This window comes from Chlorocebus sabaeus, chromosome 17 (genome assembly GCF_047675955.1).
Source record: "Chlorocebus sabaeus isolate Y175 chromosome 17, mChlSab1.0.hap1, whole genome shotgun sequence".
NCBI classification, from domain to species: domain Eukaryota; kingdom Metazoa; phylum Chordata; class Mammalia; order Primates; family Cercopithecidae; genus Chlorocebus; species Chlorocebus sabaeus.
In genome coordinates, this window is record NC_132920.1 from 12,919,902 (window position 1) to 12,945,877 (window position 25,976).

At 41.9% G+C, this 25,976-nt stretch overlaps 1 protein-coding gene across 17 annotated transcripts in view; it reads left to right on the forward strand.

Moving 5' to 3' along the window:
- The window catches only part of PHACTR1 (phosphatase and actin regulator 1), a 570,508-nt gene that overhangs the window by 233,540 nt on the left and 310,992 nt on the right, over positions 1 to 25,976 (forward strand). For 2 of the 17 annotated variants that reach the window (XM_038005570.2, XM_038005572.2), the window contains exon 1: positions 5,911 to 6,780. The exons of 11 other annotated variants lie outside the window; for them this stretch is intronic. Coding sequence is in view for 1 of the 6 variants with exons in the window: in XM_038005569.2 (XP_037861497.1) it covers positions 6,455 to 6,494 (40 nt within the window). In the remaining 5 variants the exon portion in view is untranslated. Of the gene's footprint in view, positions 1 to 5,910; positions 6,781 to 25,976 lie in introns of those variants that run through there. 4 more of the 17 variants (XM_007973669.3, XM_038005573.2, XM_038005569.2 and 1 more) reach the window with 4 other exon arrangements.

Genomic DNA, 25,976 nt, shown 5'->3' on the forward strand with positions numbered 1-25,976 from the left:
GTGAAAATACGTATTTATTATGAGAAGCATCAAGTGTATTTTATCTTCATTTTATTTCAACAAGAGTTTGTTAAACCTTTAGTACCTGCACTGCCGTTTATGTAGTGGCATTGTGGAAACAAAGTGCAGAAAGCGATGAATACTCTTGAGTAACTGACAACCCAGTAAAAAACAACTGGTGCACTGCACTCGAGCCAGTGAGTGCAGCCCTGGGCACCCGTGAGCAAGAAGTTCTCTGGTCCCTTCATGTTTTAAAAAACAGGCTTTAGAGCAGTTTTAGATTCACAGCAAAGTTGAGAGGAAGGAACAGAGATATCTCATGTACCTCCTACCCTACAAGTGCACAGCCTCCCTATCGATAGTCCCCAGCAGAGTGGTTCCTTTGTGACAATCGATGAACCTGCGTCATCATCTCTGAGTCCACAGCCTGCATTAGGGTTCACTCTTGGTGCTCTTGGTGCTGAACATTCTGTGGGTTTGGATAGATGTTTAATGACATGTTCTAACCACTATAGTATCATCTGAGCAAAGTAATTTTCCTGCCCAAAATCTCCTCTGTGCTCCACTCATTCATCACTCCCTCCCCCAACCCCGATCTTTTCATTGTCTCTGAAGTGTTTACTTTTTCCAGAATATCATGTAGCCAGACTCAAACAGTGTGTGGCCTTTCCAGACTGGCTTCCTTCCATGGAGGCATTTAGATTTCCTCCATGTCTTTTCATGGCTTGAGAGCTCATTTGCTTTTAATGCTAAATAATACTCTATTGTCCGGATGTACCAGTTTATTTATCATACGCCTCCTGAAGGACATCTTGATTGCTTCCAACTTTTGGCAATTATGCATAAAGCTGCTATCCATGTGCAGACTTCTGTGTGGATATGAAGTTTTCAACTCCTTTGTGTAGATACCAAGGAACAGGATGTCTGGATCATATGATAAGAATATGTTTAGTTTTGTAAGAAATTTCCAAATTGTCTTCCAAAGTGTCTGTACCATTTTGAGTCCCCACCAGCAATAAATGAGAGTTCCTTCCTATCCTTGCCAGCATTGGATGGTTGATCTGTTCGTTTTTTAAAGCACCAATAAACCGAATTATGGTAGAAACTACTAGAGAGCCAAAAATAGTGCCAAAAATGACTCTGAGAAAAAGGCTGAATGTCAAGTCCTGTGACATCCACAGAGCAGCGCCCCTTGTGCCCTTACTCAAAGCTACAATATCCTTGCCAGGTGGGGTGGCTCATGCCTGTAATCCCAGCACTTTGGGAGGCTGAGGCACGTGGATCACCTGAGGTCAGGAGTCCAAGATTAGCCTGACCAATGTGGTGAAACCTCGTCTCTACTAAAAACATAAAAATTAGCAGGGCGTAGTGGCTGGCACCTGTAATCCCAGCTACTTGAGAGGCTGAGGCAGGAGAATCTCTTGAACCCAGGAGGTGAAGGTTGCAGTGAGCCGAGATCGTCGCATTGCACTCCAGCCTGGGCAACAGAGCAAGACGCCATCTCAAAAATAAATAAATACATAAATAAATATAAAAAGCTACAATATTCTCATTCTACACAAAATGCTAGTAAGCTAGTTTTCTATTTTCCCATCCCACTAAAATTTGGAGGCTTTAAAGATTCAGAGACACTAAAAATATAAAACAAAAACACATGCCTTAGCCTGTTTACAAATAAGTTAACAAATATGTAACCCTGTGCACTTTGGAGACATAACTACACATCAACTTGTCTAAACTGGTGTTGATAACAATAACCTCAAAACACTGGCTGAAAGAATGAAACTGTATTTGAGATGCCACAGCTATTAGAAATTGGGGATATTATAAGTCCCTGCCTTATAGATTTTTTGTTAGAATTAAATGAAATCTGTGTAAAATGCTTAGCACAATGTTTGATACCTAGTAAGTGCTGATAATATTGGCTGCTGTGTAATGACGAGAATGGTGATAACGATGATACACCAAGGGATTAGAGAATCAGAAGGAAGAGTAGAAGAGAATTGGAATTCCTCAGACATTCATTGAAATACTCTTATGTCCCATGGTGAGTTCACAGGTAAATGACACACAATTCGTCTTCTTGGAAAGGTCCTTGTATAGCATATTATATGATTATAGTTGAATGTGATAAATGTTATAACACATTGACTTGTAAAAGTGGCTTGATGGCGTAGGTGAAGAAGCTGTTAATTTTGACCACAAGATTAGGAAAAACTACAGGAGATACCTGAGCTAGGCTTGAAAGATTTTGCTATTTGGTAAGGGGTAGGCATTTCAAGGAAGAACATTCCAGGCAGACGAAACAGACTTTCAACAAAGGCAGGGAGACTGAGAAGTCATGCCACAGTTAAGCATGCAGACTAGGGTAAATTCAAAGAATGTGCCGCAAAGAGATGAGCTGGAAATGCTCCCAGGGCCAGTTTATGATTGTCTAGCATATCACTGCAAGGAGTGTGGATTTCATTTGAAAGGCGGTAGGTTGCCATTAAAAGTTTTAAGCTGAGTAGCTATAGGATTAAATGTCTGCTTAGACACATGATCACGCTGAAGGCAGGGTAGAAAATGAACTCAAGTGGTCAGAAAGTGAAGTCAGGAGGGCCAGGCAGGGGTGCTCGTGATAGTTTGGGTACTGGCTGAGGCCCTGCCACTTGAGAAAAGGTGACAGGTAGACTTGATAAGATTGAGAAGTCTGGCTGGGCGCAGTGGCTCACGCCTGTAATCCCGGCTCACACAGCGAAACCCTGTCTCTACTAAAAATACAAAAAATTAGCCGGGCGTGGTGGCGGGCGCCTGCAGTCCCAGCTACTCAGGAGGCTGAGGCAGGAGAATGGCATGAACCTGGGAGGTCGAGCTTGCAGTGAGCCGAGATCGCACCACTGCACTCCAGCCTGGGCGACAGAGCAAGACACTGTCTCAAAAAAAAAAAAAAAAAAAAAGATTGAGGGGTCTATTAGGAGGGCTAGGGGAAATGGGCAGAGAGAGAGGATGTGTAGAAAGTAGAGTCAAGTCAAGATAAGACTTTGGGGGCCTGAGCTTGGGCAACTGGGGCAACACAAGGAAAGAACTTTTTACAAACCCAAGATTGATGTTTTAATCTTCATGATCCTCTAGTGGCAAGAAAGAAGGTGAATCTTTAATACTATTTCAATTCCAGGCTTATTTGATGTTTTCTTGTTCCACCCAAGAGATTACCACTTGAATTATGCCATAGGGCTAGAACCAAATTAATGCAGTTTATTTTTCTAAAATACGCAAGTAGGGATAGACAAATTTGCTCCCCCAAAATAAATTCTAACCTCAAAATGGCCAAATATAATCCAGGGCTTGGCCATCTAATGTGATAACCACTAACCACATGTGGCTACTGGGTATTTGAAATGTGGCTAGACTTATTTGAGATGTGATGAGGGTATAAAACACTTACCAATATTCAGATATTCAGTACGAAAATAATACATAATATTTCATTAATTTTTATATTGATTACATGTTGAAATAATGTTTTGGGTATATGGGATTAAATAAGCTATATTACAAAATAATTTCCCTTAAAAAATTTTAATGTGACTACTAGAAAATTTAAAATTACAGCTATGGCTCACATTATATTTCCTTTTTTTTTTTTTTTTTTTTTGGAGAGAGAGAGATGGTGTCTTGCTCTGTTGCCCAGGCTGGAGTGCAGTAGTACAGTCGTGGCTCACTGTAGCTTTTTCCTCCTGGGCTCAAGGGATTCTCCCATCTCAACCTCCCCAGTAGCTGGAATTACAGGTGCACCCAACCAGCTAATTTTTTAATTAAAAATTTTTTTTTGTAGCAATGGGGTCTTGCTATGTTGCCCAGACTGGTCTCAAACTCCTGTTCTCACCTGGCCTCCCAAAGTGCTGGGATTACAGGATTGAGCCACCGTGTCTGGCCCCACATTATATTTCTATTGAACAGTGCTGGTCTAAGAAATTTGAGTTTTGCAGTGCCAGTATTTAATGGCCATGTACAGGCCAAGGGTATATTTTTTATTACTACATCCTCTTCCCATTACTGAGGAATGTCTCACCACCTGATGTTTTCTAACACCTTCCTATGTGTCTTTATTCTTATTAAGAAAGTAGTTACCATAGCAACTGCCACAATACCTTGTATTTACTACACCTGGAGGGAGAGACATAAACAGACATCAATCTGTCATTCAGGTTTTCAGGTTTACACATTTATATTTTTCTCATGTTTATCTGGGTTTTCCTCTGCAAAGCGAAACACCAAGAGTAGGAGACCCGTCTTCTAACTCCCATCTATGACACTGGCGTCTCTGGGTCTCCATAAGAACAGTCATTACCCCATGCTGACCTCAGGGGGCTATGTGGATAGATAGCTAAAAGAATTTTGAAAGTGGTTCTTAGGGCACAGTATCTAATGTCACATATTTTAACATGAAAATAGTATCTGACATTACTTACAATAATGGAGGAAGGCAGGAGGGAGAAAGTAGTTTCCTCTGGTGATTAGGGGTTAGGAAGATGCAGGGGAGAGAAAAGGAGTGAGACTAGAAAAACCCATAGTAGGGCCGGGCGCGGTGGCTCAAGCCTGTAATCCCAGCACTTTGGGAGGCCGAGACGGGCGGATCACGAGGTCAGGAGATCGAGACCATCCTGGCTAACACGGTGAAACCCCGTCTCTACTAAAAAAGGCAAAAAACTAGCCGGGCGAGGTCGCAGGCGCCTGTAGTCCCAGCTACTCGGGAGGCTGAGGCAGGAGAATGGCGTAAACCCGGGAGGCAGAGCTTGCAGTGAGCTGAGATCTGGCCACTGCACTCCAGCCTGGGCGAGAGAGCGAGACTCCGTCTCAAAAAAAAAAAAAAAAAGAAAAAAGAAAAACCCATAGAAGGCTGACCAACATTAGCATTTGTTCTCATCAACATAAATAGTTCTTTTCCTGTATTCAGCAACAAGGCTCCACTGGCTGGGAGAAGATTGGGAGCCCAGAGCTATGCAGATAGTTCATCTTGGCTTTGACATGGAAAAAGCAAATGGGTTGGAGTGTTTTTTACATCATATTGTATGATACTTTAGGTGTTACCCTCATCGATTGCCATTTAAGTTCTATTCATGGGACAATTATGTTTGAACTTGCTTGCTCCTTAGTGGGTAACATCTGGACGGAGATAACAGATGCTAAGACAGAGACTGGGGGGACATTGAGGAATTATTACTACTACCTTCACCTAGGACAGGCGTGGCTTCAAAATGTCTACATAGAGTGGCCTTAGGGGTTACAATATGGTTGAAAGTGGAGGCTGGGGGCTTGCCCTTTCAGAGGTGTTTGCCTAGCAAAGCAAGATGTTGTCCCTTAGGCATTATGCTTATTTGCGGTGGCTGGAGAGGGTTTATGAGGATCAAGGTCAGGGCAGGGATTTTGGCTCAAGACCCCTCAATCCAAGCCACCCCTTTGGCCTTTCATGGAAATGTGGCAAAAGTAATAAGAGATTCTTGGTTTTAGGTTTTATTTGCACATGTTTTGTAAATCTACCTGAAGCTGTTCAACTGACGATGCGTTTGATCGTTTGAAAATCCATTCAGCGACTTATCCCATCTATGGAGAACCATCCTAAAATTAAATCAAGAAAGATGCTACCGTCCCATCTTGAGAAATTCCCACTCACTCCTCGTGGGCATTTGGGAGGTCCTCTACTCAAGAACTGAACTGAAGGCAAATAAAGTGCATTGCAAAAATGCAGTCCTTCCAGGGAAGGTTCAAGGAAAGTTAATTGTCATTGGTTCACGTTTTGAGGTCTCCCTCCCTCTTCCCTTCCTAGGAGATGGGGTAGGGTAGATGATGCCAGGGGGTGGGGAAAAGGGGACGCAAGTGTGGTTTTCCGATCAGAGATCAAATAGCAGTTAGAATTATATAATGGAACTGCCCTGAGTCAGGTGACGGGATCACTGAGTAATTCCCTGCAGAAGGAGACAAACTGCATGTTAAAAAGCTCAACAAATACTCTTTAAAAAAAAAAAAAAAAAAAAAGCCCAGGCCGTGAGTTCCAGACTTCCAAGCTGCAGTTTCCTCTGAATCCTCTCCAGGCTGAAACAGTGTACAGGCTTGCTGAGTCAGAAGACTCCCAGAGATTGGGGATGGCCGAGGCAGGTCGGGGGTCTGGTGTGGATCACCGGGTTACTTTCTGTTTCATTTTGAAATGTTCCCTGTTTCTGAAACCGGTTGCCTCCGATGTCAAGTAAAACACAGGACTCCTTGGAGACGCCAGCTGGGCTTTTAAGGACTGGGGCTCTGTGAAGGTAAGAGGCAGTCTGTGCCCCACCGGCTGGAGGCTGCCACTTTAGAAAGGTCTGAGTACCCGCAGGTCACACCCAGGAGGGGTTGGTGTGCCTGCCAACTGTTCTGGGCTCTGAATGAGGCTGGAGAGACCATCGTGGAGGCGGTTTCAGGTTAGAAAAGGGATAAAATGGACCCTTCCTGCCAGATGGGTGGCCACCTAGTCCACGGTGAGTTGAATCCATCCCCCGACTTTGGTTGACACCCTCCCCTTCTCCATTCCATCCCACGTGGGAGCTGGTCAGCGGCCAGGGAACTGGCACAGCCGGGAAGGAAGGCGAAGGGGCTGCCTGGCACCGAGAGGCTGCATGGGCGTGTGTAGCATGTGTATTTTCAGAGCCCGACACTTGAGGAGACTGTTGCTCAATTTAAGAAAGCATAGCTATTGGAAAGCCAGGAAACAGACCCAGAGAGGCAGATGCATGTGGGGGCAAAGAGCTTTGGGCAGCGTTTAAGGTAGGCATTGGCATAGGAAATCATGGTATTGCCTTTTGTTTATTTGTTAGGTGGATTTTGTATTGGTTTTATGCTTCGTTCGGTTTAGAGAATTTTCCTTTGATGGAGCTGCCAATATGAATAGATTTGGTTTTGAAATCCTCAGACCGGGTTCCTAGGATATCCTGGAGCCCACGGTGTTAGTGTAGATGCCTCAAAGTCAGAGGAGATGGATACAAAACTGGTGATGGTTTTCAAAGGAGATTCACTTGCAAATCTCACTGCAATGGAGACTTGCTGGGAGTCCTGGTGCCTGCTGAGGCAGGCAGCTCTTAGGAACCTCAGGAAGTTTCTGACTTAAAGAGACAGGAAAGAAAAAAATCAAATCCGCAGCTGTTATTTTGGAGAAAGTGGGTTCAGGGAGAATTTGTGGCTGAAGAAAAAGGAAAGAGGACTTGGAAAACAAACGGAAACGTAAGGGATAGGCTTGGTGGGATTCCAGCTTGGGGCAGTGGCATTTTGAGGCTTGCTGCATGGAGATAAAAATCAATATGGGAACTGGTAACAGCTCACTCAGCATGAATAAGAAATGCTACATGGATTCTTTCAACACTGACTTCTAAAGAGGCTGAGAAATAGGCAAGGTGTTAGTTTGGAAGAGTTTATTTCTAATTGTTATTTATTTTTTATTGTTTGTCCACATGAGCTGCTCTAAACAAAATATGGTGATGTTAGAACCAAAAGGAAAGTGTCCTTAGAATAATGTCTATAAAGAGGAGGTATTCAAGTTTTCACTGCCTTTCTCCTTCTTTTTCTGCCTTTCTCTCAGTTTGGGCAAATTATATGATTTGAATGTATCCAATAGAAACAACTCTTTAAAGAGGAACTGGGCACGGTGGCTTACGCCTGTAATCCCAGCACTGTGGCAGGCCGAGGCGGATGGATTACTTGAGGTCAGGAGTTCGAGACCAGCCTGGCCAACATGGTGAAACCCTGTATCTGCTAAAAATACAAAACTTAGCTGGGCGTGGTGGTGCACGCCTGTAGCCCAGCTACTGGGGAGGCTGTGGCACGAGAGCAGCTTGAACCCAGGAGGTGGAGGTTGCAGTGAGCCCAGATCTCACCACTGCAACCTATGTGGGTGATGGAGTGAGACTCTATCTCGAAAAAAAAAAAAAAAAAAAAGAAAACGGAAACAACTCTTTAAAGTGGTACAATTTATCTTTTAAGAAGATATTTGAATATTGGAATTAAAAAATGATCTTAAATCTGTGGTTCTTAAATCTTCAAAATCATGGACCACATTTGGGAAGCAAAAAGACTGTGGATCATGAATTTCTAGTCTTTTCTCTACTGTGGCCCTATCACTCCCATCTCTTCTGATGCTCAACAAACAAAACTAAACAACAAAGCTAAAAAAGCATAACAAAGTTTTTCACTAAAGCGCATACTTGAAATGAAGATGCTATAATATTATAAATATTCGTAATGTAAAAGAACAGCTCATAGAGCCCCTTTTTAAGGCCATGGCAGTCTCTCGAGAAAACATTGCTTAAATAATTAATATCAGCAGAGTGAGTTCCTTTTATCTGGATTTCCATCTGTTGAAACTTGCTGGAAACCTACCTTTCTACACTTCAATAATATTATGAGGACTGAGATTCACGAGGATGACCTCCAGGTACTACAAAGCTCATTGGTGCCTCCCAAATCACAGAAGATAACATGATGCTCAAAAGAGTCCTGGTTTTGAGTGCATTGCCTTCCACTCTAATTATCTAAAATTTGCTCATCTGCATAGATCGTGGTGCCCACATTTTCTATGTCAAGGACCAGGACTTGTGACCTTACAGAGGACTTTTATATTGCTTTCAGCGTGAGAGATGGTCTGAGAAATGCAGTTTGGATGCCAGGTTTTGTTCATTTCTGGGATAGTCCAACAGGTTATGGGACAACTGGTGAAATAGGACAGATTTTGAAAATTCAGTCTTTATGGAAATCAAGGTGTTTTGCTTAAAAGCTTAATGTTTTTAGTTAGGTTGACTGAGGTTTCCATTCCAATTATGCTACCTTTTCAGTGAGTGACATTGAGCAAGTTTGTTGACCTTTCTAAGGCTCAGTTTCCTCATCCATAAAATTGGAGAGTAACAGTGCTTTACCTCATAGGCTGTATGGGAAGTAAATTATATAGAACATCCCATAGTGCTGTGCCTGGCACACTTAGTGCCTGAAAAAGTACCTGCTACTATTTTTGTTATCATTTATGGTATCTAGTGACCACAAAGTACTTGAAAAACCAGGTCACTTTTTCCCTTGAATGTGCCAGTGAGTAAAGAATACGTGTGAAACTTTAGCTCACATTTGAGCTCCTACAAATATTTTGGAATTAATTCAATAACACTTGTATTTCTCTATATGAGAAGGCATGATTCTCTGCGTGTTTTGGACAGAAGGGTCAATTGAACTGGTTTAAGCCACAGAGGAGGGCATCAGTGGCAGCACCAGATAAACAACATTCGTCGCCAGACTCCCTGCACTCTACCACTGGGTCACAGCGACCCCACACCAGGGAGGGTCCAACAAGGACAAAGTAGCCCTTGTCTCTGGACAGCCCCAAACACCTTCTAATGGATGTAGTAGGTTTGATTTTTCCTGCTTCACCCATGCTATAAGTTGTGATTCTGCCCTTTTCTCATCCTGAATCTGATGGGCTCAGGGCTCATGTAGGCTTGTTGTTGTTGTTGTTGTTATTGTTTTTTGAGACGGAGTCTCCCTTTGTCGCCCAGGCTGGAGAGCAGTGGCGCGATCTCGGCTCATTGCAAGCTCCGCCGCCCGGGTTCACGCCATTTTTCTACCTCAGCCTCCCAAGTAGCTGGGACTACAGGAGCTCACCACCACGCCCAGCTAATTTTTTGTATTTTTAGTAGAGACGGGGTTTCACCGTGTTAGCCGGGATGGTCTCGATCTCCTGACCTCGTGACCCACCTGCCTTAGCCTCCCAAAGTGCTGGGATTACAGGCGTGAGCCACCACGCCCGGTCTCCTGTAGGCTTTTACCCCACTTGGAAAATTACTGCAGATGGGCTACAGTGATCCATGACTGTACACTTCCAAGCCTCCACTAGGTACAACACAGAATCTACTACCCTTAAATGGCCCCTTAATGACTGTGTTTTTATTTTCTTTCTGCAGTCTCCTAACATGGGGATTTAATGCCTCCCATAAAGCAAGCTCCTGATCATATACTGTAAAGTCCAAAGACAGTAGCATAATTACTCTAAAGGGTAAAGATGCCAAAGGCCCTTAAGTTTGACATTCCATGAATATTTCAGCTTCCTACAAAGTTCAGGATCCACGGTTGCTGGGAAAGGGTTTCATAAAAGGTTCTCTAGGTGTAGCTCGAGCTTCTCTAGGAAACTAACTGGATAAAAAAACCTCTCCTGGAACTTGTCCTAAACAAGGAAGAGTGAAAAACAGTATAGGGTGTCTTCTTCTAAGAAATCCATCACAAAGATAACACCAATGTCTAAAATTAAGAGAAACAGAAAAAAATAATCCAACAGAATACAGAAAGATGAGACACAAGTTTCAGAAACAATTGGGATGGAAAAACACCCAAACTTGGGTGTGTTCTAATGTTAGGGAAAAAGAAGAAGGAGGGGAATGTTGGAGAAGCAGCGGAGACAGTGGTATTGAAAGACTTGGTTATAAATTCATATGCCCTGGGTAAGTCATGCCAGAGTCAGTTTCTTCACTTACAAAATAGTAAAAATAATTCCTACCCTACTGTCAGGGTATTGAAGAGGAACATATGATATCCTGTGTCCAAACTGAAATGAAGACAAGAACCTAAAGTACAAACTTGTGTTAATAACTATTTGGGATTTAAGAAACTGACCTCCCAAAAAAGGAATATGTGTGTTACTGAAAACCAGGATTTTCTTATAGATAGTAATGAAGAAAATCACCTTGGATAGTCCATACTTAATGTATTCATTGGCTAAGGCTGCCATAACAAAATACTACTGGGTCGCTGAAACAATAGTAATTTATTTTCTCACAGTTTTGGAGGCTGGAAGGTCCAAGACTGAGGTACTGGTAAGGTTGATTTTCCCTGAGGTCTTGCTCCTTGGCTTGTAGATGGCCTCATTCTCACCTTGTCCTCCCACATAGTTGCCCCTTGGTCTGAGGTTGTCTGTGCCCTAATCTTCTTCTCTTTTTTTTGTTGTTTTTGGTTTTGGTTTTGAGTCAGGATCTGTCTCTGTCACCTGGGCTTGGGTGCAGTGGTGTGATCTCAGCTCTCTGCAGCCTTGATCTCCTGGGCTCAAGTGAACCTCCTGCCTAAGCCTTCTGTGTAGCTGGGACCACAGGGGTGTGACACCACCCAAGCTAATTTCTTTATTTTTTAATTTTTTTGTAGGGACAGAGCCTTGCTATGTTGTCCAGGCTGGTCTCGAACTCCTGGGCTCAAGTGATCTCCCTCCTTGGCCTCCCAAAATGCTGGGATAAGCCACCGTGCCTGGCCCTAATCTCTTCTATAAAGACACCAGTCATTTTGGATTTTCCCCCACCCTTATGATCCCATTTAACATTAATCATCTCTTTCAAGGCCCTTTCTCCAAATATAGTCACATTCTCAGGTCACATACTAGGGGTCAGGGCCTCAACATATGAATTTGGGAGGGAGCACAATTTGACTCCAAACAGTTATCAAGTTCATTAAGAAAACTCATTAAAAGATGCATTCTTCTTGTTTTAGGAATTGATCAGATCCACTAGGGAACATGGTACCACCTTAGAAGAAAATGGTATTGCCAAACTGCTATGAGGAGACTCCAGGAAAGGCAGCCTGGTAGACCTGGGCCAAGCTTCCAGAGAAGCTTGACTCCCTAGAGTACATTAATCACAAGGGAAAGGAAGGACCTTGTTTTATTGACTTCCACCTGGGCATTCTGTCAAAGCACTGGTAGATTGTACCTAACAAGTTTTGCAGCTCTGTGGTGACAGCTGTTCTTGGAGAATGGATTTAACATAGTTTTGAATTAGATGTTCCTTTGAGGTCAAAAGGATTATGGCACGTCTCTGGATAATTTCCCACTTCTTTTCACTGTTTCATCACTTAAAAAAAGATTGATCCTATCATCCAGGTTCCTGCCATGTTCTGCAGAATCATTCATGGCCTTCTGTGTTTCTGGTCAGTCCCCAGCTCTCCCTGTCTGCATTCAACATGAAGAGTGATATTCAAGGACATGGTTACTTGAAATACACACACCTCAGCACATGCGTGCGCGCATGCGCGCGCGCGCGCGCGCACACACACACACACACACACACACTGATTTATATATTTTTGAAACAGAATTGGTCAGTACAGAGGAAGATGATTTGCAAGTGGTATTTACAAGTCACTTCCTTTCTAAATGTTGGATCTCAGAATTCAGAGAAAGAGACAGGAAGTCCAGCTCATAGCTGAAGTATTCTCACAAATATGGGAAGTGCAGGGGAACTGACGCCTCTTCCAAATTAACAGACATGAAAAGGCATGGACGAGAAAGTAATAACAAGAGTGGAGCAGGTGATTTGCAGGCGCCCACAGATGAGGGTGAGCCTGCTCACTGCTTCCTCTTCCCCTCCACAGCTGCACCATTACTGGGACCATTTGTACACTTTGGTAAGGCATAGACCAGTTCCCTGGTAACAGCCTGGATCCTCCATTCAAACAGGAAAATACAACATAAAGGGGGAAATCATTTAGGCAAGACATGTACTTTGATTTTCTTTAAAAAAAAAAAAAACTGATGATGGCGAAAAAATATATCAGGAGGAACAAAGGAGCACACATTTAGTAACTTGTAAAACACCCTGCTATGTCTTTCTTCATTAAAAATACGGTCTGCCTCCAGTGCCCAAGAAGGAAGTATTCGTTCCCTGGGCGTTATGATCCCACCTCCCGATTCTCACAAACAGGAACACACTCAGTCATGAGTAGACAGACTTACCCCATACCAGGCTCCAGTTCAGAGGCAGAGAAGCAACAGGTTAATGTACAAAATTAGTTTGCCCAAGCTTCAAGCTATTTAGATGCAGTGATCTCACCAAGTGTGAAGTGCTCTTGTTGTTATTAGAATGAGGCTGTTGAAAGACCCTGTGATGTAATTTGGAGTATGTTGGCACCTGTATTATTTAGCTCTGATTTCAAGGTTCATGACTTGCCCAAAAAAGGGCCTGGAGGCTGAAAATGTTTAGGACAAACGTTCAGGAACGAGTCACCAGACTTTAAGAAAACTAGTTAGTATTGGCTCCCTTTGGCTTTCATATAAATTAGGAACTCTCTTTTTAATTTAAAGTTGGTTTGTTCATATGTAGAATTTCTCAAGTAAAAAAAAAAAAGTGTTTTTATAAATATCATGTCTTTTTCAGTAAAGCAAAACCAACTACCTTGTGAGTATTTTTGTTATTGTATTTAATCAGTAAACATTTATTATCTACTGTACTAAAGACACGGTATTGTGCAAAGAGTTCCACAGTATGCGAGAAAAGGAATCAGATCTACTCATACCTATTCAGGGAAATAAAACATGTACATAAAAGTTTTAACAAAATATGGAAAATGACAGCTTCCATGAGAACAGGAAGAAAAAAAGATTATTGAGGATGATAAGAGGGAGATATTAATTCTGGCTAGAAAAGGTTTTAGAGATGTTTTTAACCTAAGAGTCTTGAGAGCTGAATAGGTATATTTTAATATAGGAGAATGGGGGAGGGAAGGAGGGAGCAGGAGACATTTTCCACAAAGGAGGGAGAGTAAGTGGAATGCCAATTCAGAGGGGAAGGCATGCCTAGAGTGTACATGAGGCATGGTGGCCAGGCCAGTTTTGTTAAACGAGAGGGTAGAGAGAAAGGGATCGATAGTAGATGCATTGAAAAGAATTTGACTACCAAGTCCAGAAGTGACATGGTCAGAGTTTCAGTCTATGTGTCATGTGGAGTGAATGGAAGGAGATGGAGGCACCACCAGTTACAAATGCAACTGCAGCAGTGAGGAACATAATGGTAATAAATAATAATGACAATAAATAATAGTAACAGCTCTCACTTGTTAATTGCCTAGTAGTTGCTTCTTAGATTATGTCCTTTCATCTGCACAGCAAGCCTGCATGACAAATACATCCAGTCCTCATTTTTCTAAGGTCTGTTTAGGTACGAACACAGTCTTCCCTCGATATCCACAGGGAACCACAGTGCAGGTTCCTGGACACCTCCACTCTCTCCCGCAGCCCCCCTACCCCCGCCATGCTCAAGTTCCTGATATAAAATAGCGTAGTATTTGCATATAATCTATGCACGTCCTCACACATAGTTTAAATCATCTCTAGCTTATGTATAATACCTAACAGAATGGAAACGCTATGTAAATAGTTGTTATACTGTATTGCTTATTAAATTTGTGTTATTTTTATTGCTGTATTGTTATTTTTTATTTTTTCCTCACATTTTTCATCCTCCCATGGATTGAACAGAGAGGGCTGACTGTACAGTCAATCCTCATTTTTCTTGGATTCTGCTTTTGAAAAATTTGCCTACTCACTAGAATGTATTTGTAACCCCAAAAATCAGTCCTTGTGGCGTTTTCACAGCCATTTACAGACATGTGCAGAGCAGCAAAAATTTGAGCTGAGATGGAACAAAGCGAGGCTCTGCCTCCTTGTTTGAGATTTCATCCTGTTGATGTGTCCTTTTTACCGTCTATTTTGTGCCATATATATATATATATATTTGCATTTTGGTGCTTTTTGTTGGTGGTTTTGCTGTTTAGAATGGCCCCAAGCGTCATGCTGAAGTGCCATGCAGTGCTTCTAAACTTCAGGGAAGCTGTGACGAGCTTTATAGAGAACATGCAATGAGAGTGGCTCAGGCTTGAGTGATAGTGCTGTTGGCCGTGTGGCTTCAATGTTGATGAATCAACAGTATGTGTTAAATCTAGTGTGGTTCAACAGAAGCAAACAGTAAACCTAAGGTATGTACAGGTGGGCTAAAGAAAACATGCTCACAGAGACTTCGCCTTGCATTTCCTCCAGTAGCAATGGTTCAGTATTCACCAATTCAGTGTTTACAGTGACTTTATGAGACAAAACTGCCATAAACAGTGAGAATCCATTAGTTATTTCCTTCCTGCAGAGAAATAAACTGAGGGTTGCAGAAATAAGAAATTTGTCAGAAGCTACACAGCTAGCATGAACTCAGACTGGAATGTCATAAATGGCACACGTTTCTAAAGACAATAAAGGACCTGGACATGGTGATGGCAAGGAACGGAAGAGAGGAGGCAAAGTGTAAACGATTGAGGGAGTAGAATCAATAGGCTTTGGCCACTGACTGCACATGGGGAAGGCTATGAGGAGGAAGGGGCGCAGGAGGATCCTGAAGTCAGGTGGAGGTGATGGAAGGTCGAGTCTGGAGGGCCTGAGAGTCAAAGTTGCAGGGAGAGTAAGGAGCAGTTCCAGCAGCAAGTAAGGACTCAGGCTGGGGGCAGACGGGCCAGCTATTACTTCCTGAGCACTCACTATGTTCAGATGCCGCTGAGAGATTCTTGCTAAATGATCTCATTGAATCCTCACGACCCTATGGGAGAGAAAGACGGACTATTATACCCATGTTACAGATAAGGATAGTGAGGCTCAAAGAAGTAAAGTAACTTGTCCCTGGATATCCTGCTGATAAAGCACAGAACAGGGAACGCAAACCCAGGCAAGGGGACCCTGGCTGGTTGTGATCACAGTGAGACGTGTTGGAGTTTCAGATCTTGGAGGAAGAGATGCACTAATGTTAATGATACCTGACCTCGTTCTCTAGTTTCTTGTTTTTATTTTTACTTTTTCCAACATTCTGCTTACACCACATATTTTTCTACCTTCATGTTTTTGTTCAAATTCTTTTCTTCCACAGGAAAGTTGTTCTTCTCTCCTAGCCTTTAGGTTTTCTTGTTTTGTTTTGTTGATATTGCAAAAGGGTGGTTAAAATTATTTGGTAGCTGAAAAAAGTGGACATTTTATTTGTATTATGTTATATCGTGCTGTTTAGTAAAAATATGTGAACATTTCAGTGTTTCCTAGAATATAATATATATTACTAAGAAGTCACTCTTGGCATTTCACATTAATGGAGCTACAGGTGACTTACAGCTGTGCTCATTAACAGAGGAGAAGCGCGGTTATGCTATTTTTCTACTAGATTTGGAGAATCTGGAATAAAATGATATAGTCCTCACTTTACATTTCGTCTCTGATGTGAATTATCTCTGAACCTTTTTAAAGACCTGAAGTCTGTCTTTAAGTTTCCCAAATTTGTATTGCTGAGAATTACTTGCCCATGTTCCTGAGATATTACAAAATTAAATGATCCTCAATACTTAGGTATTAAGGGCTATTCCCACAGCCCTCTTAGTACTGTTCTTATGGATAAAAGTGATTCCAAATACAGTAAATGTGTCATCTTCATATATTATAAAATGTGGACAATACAGAATAGGGAAAAACCCTTATCAGAATATTGGGCCCCTTCCTTGTTTCTCAAATGGCCCTCCAAGATGTCCAAGGAGGTGAGCATTCTTTCTGACCACATGGAAGGTGCTCTCTCCGAAGCTGTGGCACTCCATTAAAACACGCCTGCCCACAGAGTTCAAATGCTGAGGGTTGCAAGAAGAAAAGTAAGCTTGAATCTTTGTAGCTAAGTGGAAAAGAATTCTCCTACAAGGGAGTCTCTGTTCTTTGAAATAAGCAAGTCTGAAACCCTTCATTTATAAATTAAAGAAGAAACCTGCTGAACTATACTGAAACCAGGGAGAGAGAGAAAAGCAATGCTGCTGGCAACTGTGCTATATATTCATTCAACTGTAACTCTTAGGTGAGTAAATTCTGCATGTGTGTAGAGACCTGGTAGTGTAGAAACAAAGGCTATGACAAAGAAACCCAAGAAATCTTCGTCCTCTTCTTAAACTTCCATTCCCTAGAAATGGAACTGGGAAAAGCTAAGCCGCATTTGATTCCACAAACACTTGAAACCATCTTTCAAGTATCCTGGACGGAATCAAGTCCAAAGTGTACTTTGCCAAACCCAAGGGAAATTCGCTCCATATGTTTCTGATTCATTTACAGTTTAATCATCAAAATATTGTTTTGCAAGGACTAGTTTTGTCCAAGAAAGCTTTTATGAGCCATTTTAAAACACTATCTTGAAAACAGGAAGTTCCGTTTTGCCAAGAGCTAACAGAGGCCTGAGCAGTGGTTCTGGATTTGGTTGTGGGGGCAGAAGCCCTGGATACCGAGGTTTCCAACATGACCGAGCTGGCTTTAGAATTCCTTCAGGGAGTCTGTGTTGTGTGCTCTCTCCACTCACCAGAATTATAGAACTCTTTCAGGGTAAATAACCCAAGGGAAGGGTGATCACGGGCTTCCATGATTTCCACCCAAACTCATTGCCCTTCGTGGAATCTCATGCCCCCTTCCCCACATTCCATTTGCTAAATGATGGTCCAGAGATAACTTCTCTACTGAAATCATGTTAGCATTGTAGCCCTTAAGAGCCTAAGGTAAAATTTCACAAAGGAACTTGGAAAACAGCAGCTTCAAAGGAGCCATTGACTCCAGGAAAAGGAAAAGAAAAATTCTCTTTCTTCCTGAGTTTCTTTAATTTTGTTTTTTCATGGCAAAATACACATAACATGAAATTTAGCATCGTGACTATATTGAAGTCTTCAGGCTTGTAGCATAAAGTACATTCGCAGTATTGTGCAACCATCATCACCATCCATCCCTCTCCAGAACTCTTCATTTGCAAGAGTGGAACACTGTGCCCGTTAAACAAGAACTTTTCATTCTCCTTCCCCGCAGCCCCTTGCAAACATCATTCAACTTTGTTTCTGAACTAAGGAGTAACTAAATTCAGCTGGTGACATGAGCTTTTTTTGTCACTAAAATGTGAAAGGACTTTTGTTGTGTGGATTCTTGTACAAGGGATTTTGGATATATAGTAGGAAAATGTCTTTGATAAGAATTGTATAATTGACACAAATAGACTCCACTGATCCCCAGGCAAATCATGAAACTAGAGTTCAGTGAAGGCATTTCACCAGGGAGTTCTGCCGCTGTGCTGCTTTTTGATGATCTGATAGTAAAAATGTATAGAATCGTCTTAAAAAAAAAAAAAAAAAAAAAAAAAAGGTGGTCGTCAAACTTTCAAATGCATTAGAATCTCCTGGGAATCTTGTTAATCCACCGATTCTGATTCAGCAGGTCTGAAGTGGGGCTCAAGATGTTACATTTCTAACAACCTCCCAGGTGATGGTAATGCTGCTAATCCATGCACCACACTTGGAGAAACAAGGTTCTAGAAGAGTGGTTCGTGACCCTTGACAGCCTTTTTAAAATTCTAACTCAAATATTCTGGGTGGGACTTGGGCATAGGTATTTTTAAAGTACCTCAAGCAATCCTAATGTATAGCTAGCATTGAGAACCTCTGACCTGAGAAATTGAGTTAATATTTTTGTCTGCCTCTCTTAAAATCAGATATCTCATCTGAGTCGTTGAGTATTAGATTGCTGGGAATTCATACTCGACTTCTCTAGTAAGAGCCTTAAGTGGCTATTTCTGTGTTCCTGATAAAAGAAAGAGCTAAATGCTTTAGATTCCAGACACACTAACTACGGAGTTGATATTCAGCTATGAAAATCTAGCAACCTGTCTTGTATTTTCACCACTGCAGAGGGTATTCCTAGGCCGGATATGGTGACTCATGCTTGTAATCCTAGCACTTTGGGAGGCCGAGGTGGGAGGATCACTTGAGCCCAGGAGTTTGAGACCAGCCCAGGCAATGTGGTGAAACCCCATCTCTACCAAAAATACATGCTCAAATACTTAGACACATAATTGAGAACTCAGAATCTTGCACCAAAAAAAAAAAAAAAAAAAAAAAATCAAGAGAAAATGTTATCTTAAAAATGTTAAGAACAGGACAGGTGCAGTGGCTGATGCCTGTAATCCCAGCACTTGGGGAGGCCAATGCAGGCAGTTCACTTGAGGTCAGGAGTCGGAGACCAGCCTGGCCAACATGGTAAAAAACCGTCTCTACTAAAAATACAAAAAATTAGCTGGGTATGGTGGCATGCACCTGTATTCCCAGCTACTCAGGAGGCTGAGGCAGGAGAATTGCTTGAACCCGGGAGATGGAGGTTGCAGTGAGCCAAGATCATGCCACTGCACTCCAGCCTGGGCGATAGAGTAAGACTCCATCTCAAAAACAAAACAAAACAAACAAAAAATAAAACAAAAAACAAATGTTACAATCCACTTGTCTCTAGCATAAAATAAATATAATATTATTTCTGTGGAACATCTGATTCTACTTTTATCTGCATCCTGATGGATCTTCTTGGATGAGTCACCTGCAAAGTGCACCTCTAAGAAGTTGAATGTGCTGTCTGTGGTTGGGGTAATTAAATACTGTGGACTTAAACATTAGAGAATGCCTGCCAAAGACAATTATTTCAGTTTAGCTTAATTGAGACTAAACTCTTCCTCACAATAATTAGCCAACAGGAGCAGTTATTTTTAAGGCCATTCCTAATTTCTGATAGTAAAACTATGGCAACGTAGAAAAGAATATACCCCTGCTTATTCTGGCAGATGAATGCAGACCCAATGTAGCTAATAAGCACATCAACTTATTTAAATATTAAACCCAAAGGGAGAAGAATTCAGTGCACGGCAGTATTTTAGAATTTAAATTTAATCCACCAAAAAGCCATTCTTGGCCGGGCGTGGTGACTCACACATGTAATCCCAGTACTTTGTGAGGCCAAGGCGGAAGGATCACGAGGTCGGGAGATCGAAACCATCCTGGCCAACATAGTGAAATCCCATCTCTACTGAAAGTACAAAAATTAGTCGGGCATGGTGGTGGGCACCTATAGTTCCAGCTACTTGGGAGGCTGAGGCACGAGAATCGTTTGAACCCGGGTGGTGGAGGTTGCAGTGAGCAGAGATCTCGCCACTGCACTCCAGCCTGGGTGACAGAGCAAGATTCTGTCTCAAACAAACAAACAAACAAAAAGTCATTCTTATTTACCCCCATCTTTTTGCCAGTAGTATTATGATGGCAGACTTTAATCAAACATTACAATTAATTAAAAATTAGAATGAAAGATGTTGATGCTATATAAACATTTTCCATTTTATGCCGTGGGCAGCTCATGTGCATGAACCAAAGACTGACCAAAAACAGTCATCATTGCCAGCGTCTTCTCAACCATTTTCTCCAGAAACTGGAACCGTGTAGTAGTGATAAGTAGTAGAAAGATCATTAATAGAATAGATGTGGCCAGGATAGTCATGAAGAAGTGTTTCCTGTTATTCATTGCAATACCCCGTTTTGAGACCTGTGTGCTCTGACCTGGCCTTTTGAGTTAATGTAACCCACTCATGTCCCAGGGCTGAGCAGCACAAACCAGCTAGGGCTGGAAGAAACAAATCAGGGCCCCTCTTGCTTGTTTCTTCTCCAATTCCATCTTCACCCAACACTAGCCCTAGGGCCCGGACCATCTTTCTTGGCCTCTTTGCATATCATACTTAGCTGTGTTCTTTTTAGTACTTAGAATTCAGATTTTCTCATAGACTTAGGCTTTGCCACCCTTAAAAGGGGCTTAAAATGTCCCCTACTGCCCCCTCAGCTAGGAATTCCCACCCCCACCTCAGCCCCAAGAAACCCATTCCCAGTATAACAACAGTAGCAGACCAGTACAGCAGCAATTACAATAAACTATCAACAAACCTGGGGTAAATGAAACTAAATGAATCTGGCCTCCAGGTTACTGAAGACACCTATGTGTGGGCAAAAGGATGGGAAAGAAGAGAGGCCAGTGGGATAGGAGTGCCCTCGCATGCCTGAGGGAGCCGATGGACCCCCTTGAATTTGGGTCCATATATACCCTCCTGTAGAACACCTGGCCACTTCTCATTACTGGGACTAGAGTTTTGAAGTTGAGGTTTGGGAAGGCAGCATGAAGAGGGAGACCTTTAAATTTGTGTATTCTTTTAAAATCATGATTGGAAAATGTAGCCTTTAAATTTAAGTTCCCTGTAATACTAGAAGCTCTGATGAATATAATCCAGTTCCCTTGAGGGTTACTTTCAGGCGGACCCAGTTTTCATTTTTGAAGGGAAAAAAGGTGATGTGAAATTTTGAGGTGATGGCCAATAAACTCTTCAGTTTGCTTACATAGTGCAATTTTCTTCTTGAAGCATGTGTGAACCACATTTGGATCCCATCTAAAAAAACAATGCCTAAGATCGCATCCACGGCAGTTGCTGGGATAGACCTCCTAATTCTCAGAGCCAGAGATTGTGTTCAGTGTTTGATGACTGATCGGAGTTTTAAAGTGGATGCATTTTCACTAAGGGAGTGGGCTAAATAAGGGAGTAGAAAACTGCTATAAACAATAAAAACAAATACTGTAATAACAAAGGATAGGCAGGTTCACAGCCAGGCAGCAATAATACCAAGAATTAAGGCAAGAAAATAAGAAGCAGAAGGTCATCTCCAGAGCCTAAAGACTGAGTCCACTGAGGAGGTCAGGAGCCCAAAAAGAAACTCAAGGAGACGGGTATTCCAAAAGCCTAACAAATTACCTACGATAGACAGAAACAAGCCAAAATTGATTAAGAAAACCAGTAATAAGACAAAACAAAGGAACTGAGGCCAGTTCTTCAGTCATTCTCATTTGAATAGCCCGGGAGCACTTTCAAAACACTAATTACAGGCTTCATCCTAGCCAACTGAATCAAAATTTCTAGATATCAAACACGAGGATCGGATCGGAACTTTGTTTAAATGTCCCCCAGGAAAATCAAATGCCCATCAAGAGCTGAGAATCCAGAACTAGCCTAACCAGGAAACCTCTGTTGTACTCTCTGTTAGGACAATAGTTTTGGAGGTGGACATTCTATAGCTTGCCTCACTGTCCAGCTGTCACCCACTGGCCACTTGTGGCCAAAGAGCACTTGAAATGTGTGTTGTCCAAATGGCCATGTGCTGTATTAAATACACACTGGATCTTCAAGATATAGTATGAGGAAAAAAAAGTATAAAACATTTCAATAAATTTTATATTGGCTGTATGTCAAAATAGTATTTTGGATATACTGGGTTAAATAAAATATACTTCAAAAATTAATTTCACCTTTTTTTTTTTTTTTTTACTGTTTTAATGTGGCTACTAGAATACTTTAAATTACCTATGTAAGTCACACTATATTTCTATAGGACTGTGCTGTCCCAGAGCCCACAGGTAAGACCACAGAGCAAGAGGAGAACATAGGAAAATTTTTTGGTACTGATTTATTGTTTAGTTTTTGTATTCAAAGATATTGTTTAAGGCCAGGCATGGTGGCTCACACCTGTAATCTCAGCACTTTGGGAGGTCGAGGAGGGTAGATCACCTGAAGTCAGGAGTTTGACATCAGCCTGGCCAACATGGAGAAATTCCATCTACTAAAAATACAAAAATTAGCCAGGTGTGATGGCGGCACCTGTAATCCTTGCACTTTGGTAGGCCGAGGCAGGTAGATTACCTGAGTTGAGGAGTTCAAAACCAGTCTGGCCAACATGGTGAAACCCCATCTCTACTAAAAATACAAAAATTAGCCAGGCGTGTTAGTGAGCACCTGTAATCCCAGCTATTCGGGAGGCTGAGGCAGGAGAATCTCTTGAACCCAGGAGGTGGACATCGCAGTGAGCCGAGATCGTGCCACTACACTCCAGCCTGAGTGACAGAGCGAGACCCCGTCCCAAAAAAAGCAACAAATGAATCCAAAGATATTGTTTAAATTTAATTTATTTAAGCCCCAAATCTTGCATTTCCCTATCCTTCAGTAGATAACCTTCTGCACAAAGGTTGAAACGTCAGTCAACAGAGATTTAGGAATGAAAGATTCTCCCTAACCTGCCCCACCCGGAAATATTTCCTTAATTAAGTAGAACACTGCTGTGTGAATCATTTAGTCATGATTTGTCCAGAAATTAGACAAGGAAAATGAAATGCTGTATAATGCTATATATTCCTTGATAGTTAATATATTTTCTTGAACACACACAGACACACATACCCCAGTCAAATATCCATTAGTATGTATGGGTGACAAATGGAAGCAGGGAAACCTATGAAGTTTCAGCCTAAGTTTAGCTTCTTTGAATTCTGCATTTGAAACCTGGAACTTTTTCAAATTGGAGACATTCCTCATGCTTTCCATTAACAAATATCTGCGGTACAAATACTATGCAAGGTGCTAAGGATGCAACAATGAATAAGATGGACACAGGTCTTACTTTCTCAGAGCCTACAGGGAACACAAACAGGCAATTACAATGTAGCATCGTGACATAGTATAAGGAGCTAAGGAAGTGTGTCTCAAAGGCAGTCAGTGAAGACTTCCTGGGAAAAATGAGTCTTGTTTGATACCTGAGGGATGCAAAGGTTGTTCCAGGCAAAGCACATGCACATACGTAGGGCTGAAGGCAGAAGGGTGGGAACGGTGAACACTCAAACAACTAAAAGTAATTACAGTTTTGCTGTCCTATCACTGAGGGATGGGAAATTGGTAAGGTAAGCCTGGAAAGGTAAATATGACCCAGGACAAAAGTCTGCATATTGCATTATTCTATGTATATGAAATGTCCAAAAAGACAAATCCATAGGGAGAGAACATGGATGAGTAGTTACTGAGGGGTAGGGTGGGAATAAAGAATGGTGGTAAATCACCACCCGATTCCTTTTTAGGAAGATGGAACTGTTCTAAAATTAGACTGTAGTGGTGGCAATTCTGCACTATACATAATACAATTTTTGCAAATATACTAAAAAAAAACCCATGAAATTATTGTGAATCACATACAGGTGAATTTTATGATACGTAAATTATGTCTTAATAAGCTGTTAAACTATAAAGAGCATTTCACACACCCTGCTAAGGAGTTTTGTTGTTATCCCAGTTGAGGCAGGAAGGTATTAATGATACAGATACAAGCCTTTACATTTTAGAAAGCTCCCTGGGGTATTATACACAGCCCCTGCTATATAAGGTTGAGGTGAGAGGAAGAGAACTGACTTCTGTTGAGCACCTACTGTATAAGAAACACTGTGTAGAGACTCCTTACTCAAATTATCTCATTTAAACTTCACAACAACCTACTGATTCCTTTTACCATATCTGGATGGTTTGTTGCCGTTGCAGTAGGGGTGTGATTCTATTGGATGTGATATAGTATAAACAACTACTGCTTTACCTGTGAGGTAATTAGGACTCAGAGAGGTAAATAGCCCAGAGGCACGCAGACCAGACCGGAAGTGACAGAACCAGAACTGGAACTCAGGGGATGTCTCATCTAAAGCTTTGCTCTTTCTACTCCACTCTGCTGCCTTGACATTGGGTGAATTCACGTGCGTAGCATGAGGTTGAACAGTTTGGTAGATTTCCCAGCATTAACTCTTACACATACCCCTTCTTTTAGTTTTCTGTTGCTGTTATACTAAATTACCACAAACTTAGTGGCCTAAAGCAACACTAGATTTATTCACAGTTCTGGAGGTCAGAAGACCAAAGTCAATCTCACTGGAATTAAGTCAAGGTATAGGCATAGCTGGATCATCCAGGAGGCTCTAGAAGACAATCCATTTCTGTGTCTTTTTCAGTTTCTCTGGCCTGCCTGCGTTCTGTGACTCATGGCCTTTTCCTTGCACTGTATCACTCTAACTCTTTTATTTATTTATTTATTTATTTATTTATTTATTTATTTATTATTTTTTATTTTTGAGACAGAGTCTCGCTCTGTTACCCAGGCTGGAGTGCAGTGGTGCGATCTCTGCTCACTGCAACCTCCACCTCCCGGGTTCAAGCGAGTCTCCTGTCTCAGCCTCCCAAGTTGCTGAGACTACAGACGCCTGCCACCACACCCAGCTAATTTTTGTATTTTCAGTAGAGACGGGGTTTCACCATATTGATCAGGCTGGTCTCAAATTCCTGACCTCAAGTGACCCACCCGCCTCGGCCACCCAAAGTGTTGGCATTACAGGTGCGGTTTCACCACGCCCAGCCTATATCATTCTAACTTCTGCTTCCACCATCACAACTCCTTCTTCTCTGACTTTGGGCCTCTTGCCTTCCTCTTATAGACACCCTTGTGATTACATTGGGCCCATTTGGATGATCCAGGATAACCTTTTCTCAGGACCTTTAATTTAATTACAGCCGCAAAGTCCCTCTGCCATGGAAGGTACCATGTTCACAGGGTCAGGACTCGGCCACCACCCTGCTCTAGAAACCCTTTGTTTAAAAGGAGTCTGAAAATAAATGTAGTCTTCCACATCTTGACCTTGAACATAAGCTCAAAACTTTTTCTTTATTTATAACAACACAAGCAAGACTAGATTATATAATACCATTATTTATTTGTCTCCAATTTTAAATCTCCTCCACTTGAAATTTTAGAGGAATGAAATGAAGACTTGATCATGTGCCATTAAGAATATCATTTTCCTTGGAAAGTATTATTATTATTTAATAAATTACAGAATAACTTTCATATGTTCAGCCCTCAGAGAGGTCTCATGCCAAAGGAATGTGGAAATGTGGACAAATGAGAACAAACAGGCACGGAGAATAATGTTTACATTGCATCATAAACTGTTTTGAGGCATGCTTTCTCTTCTACCACTTCATTCGAGACAAATATAAACTTCATAAAGCTCTTTTTCAACAGGTCAGTGTGTTGTTTTTTAAGGGATCTGTGTTATCTGTTTTGCTCTAGGGTTGCTCGTTTACTGCCAGAGCTGTAAATTGTCAATGTCAAGGCACCATCAGAAGAGGAACAAAACCAGAGGCCATGAGACAGCCTTGACTGTTCTGACCAAAGGCACGCTGCAAAGAAAGGAGCTTATTGATTGTTATTCAAGGGTCCTGGGTTCTAAGGGGTTGTTTGTTCAAAGGTGGGAGAACTAACCATCTTTAAACAAACAAACAAATATATTGGGGGTTGAAGAGGCTGGGATTTTTTTTTTGAGGCGGAGTCTCACTGTCTCGCCCAGGCTAGAGTGCAATGGTGCGATCTCGACTCACTGCAACATCCACCTCCTGGGTTCAAGAGATTCTCCTGCCTCAGCCTCCCGAGTA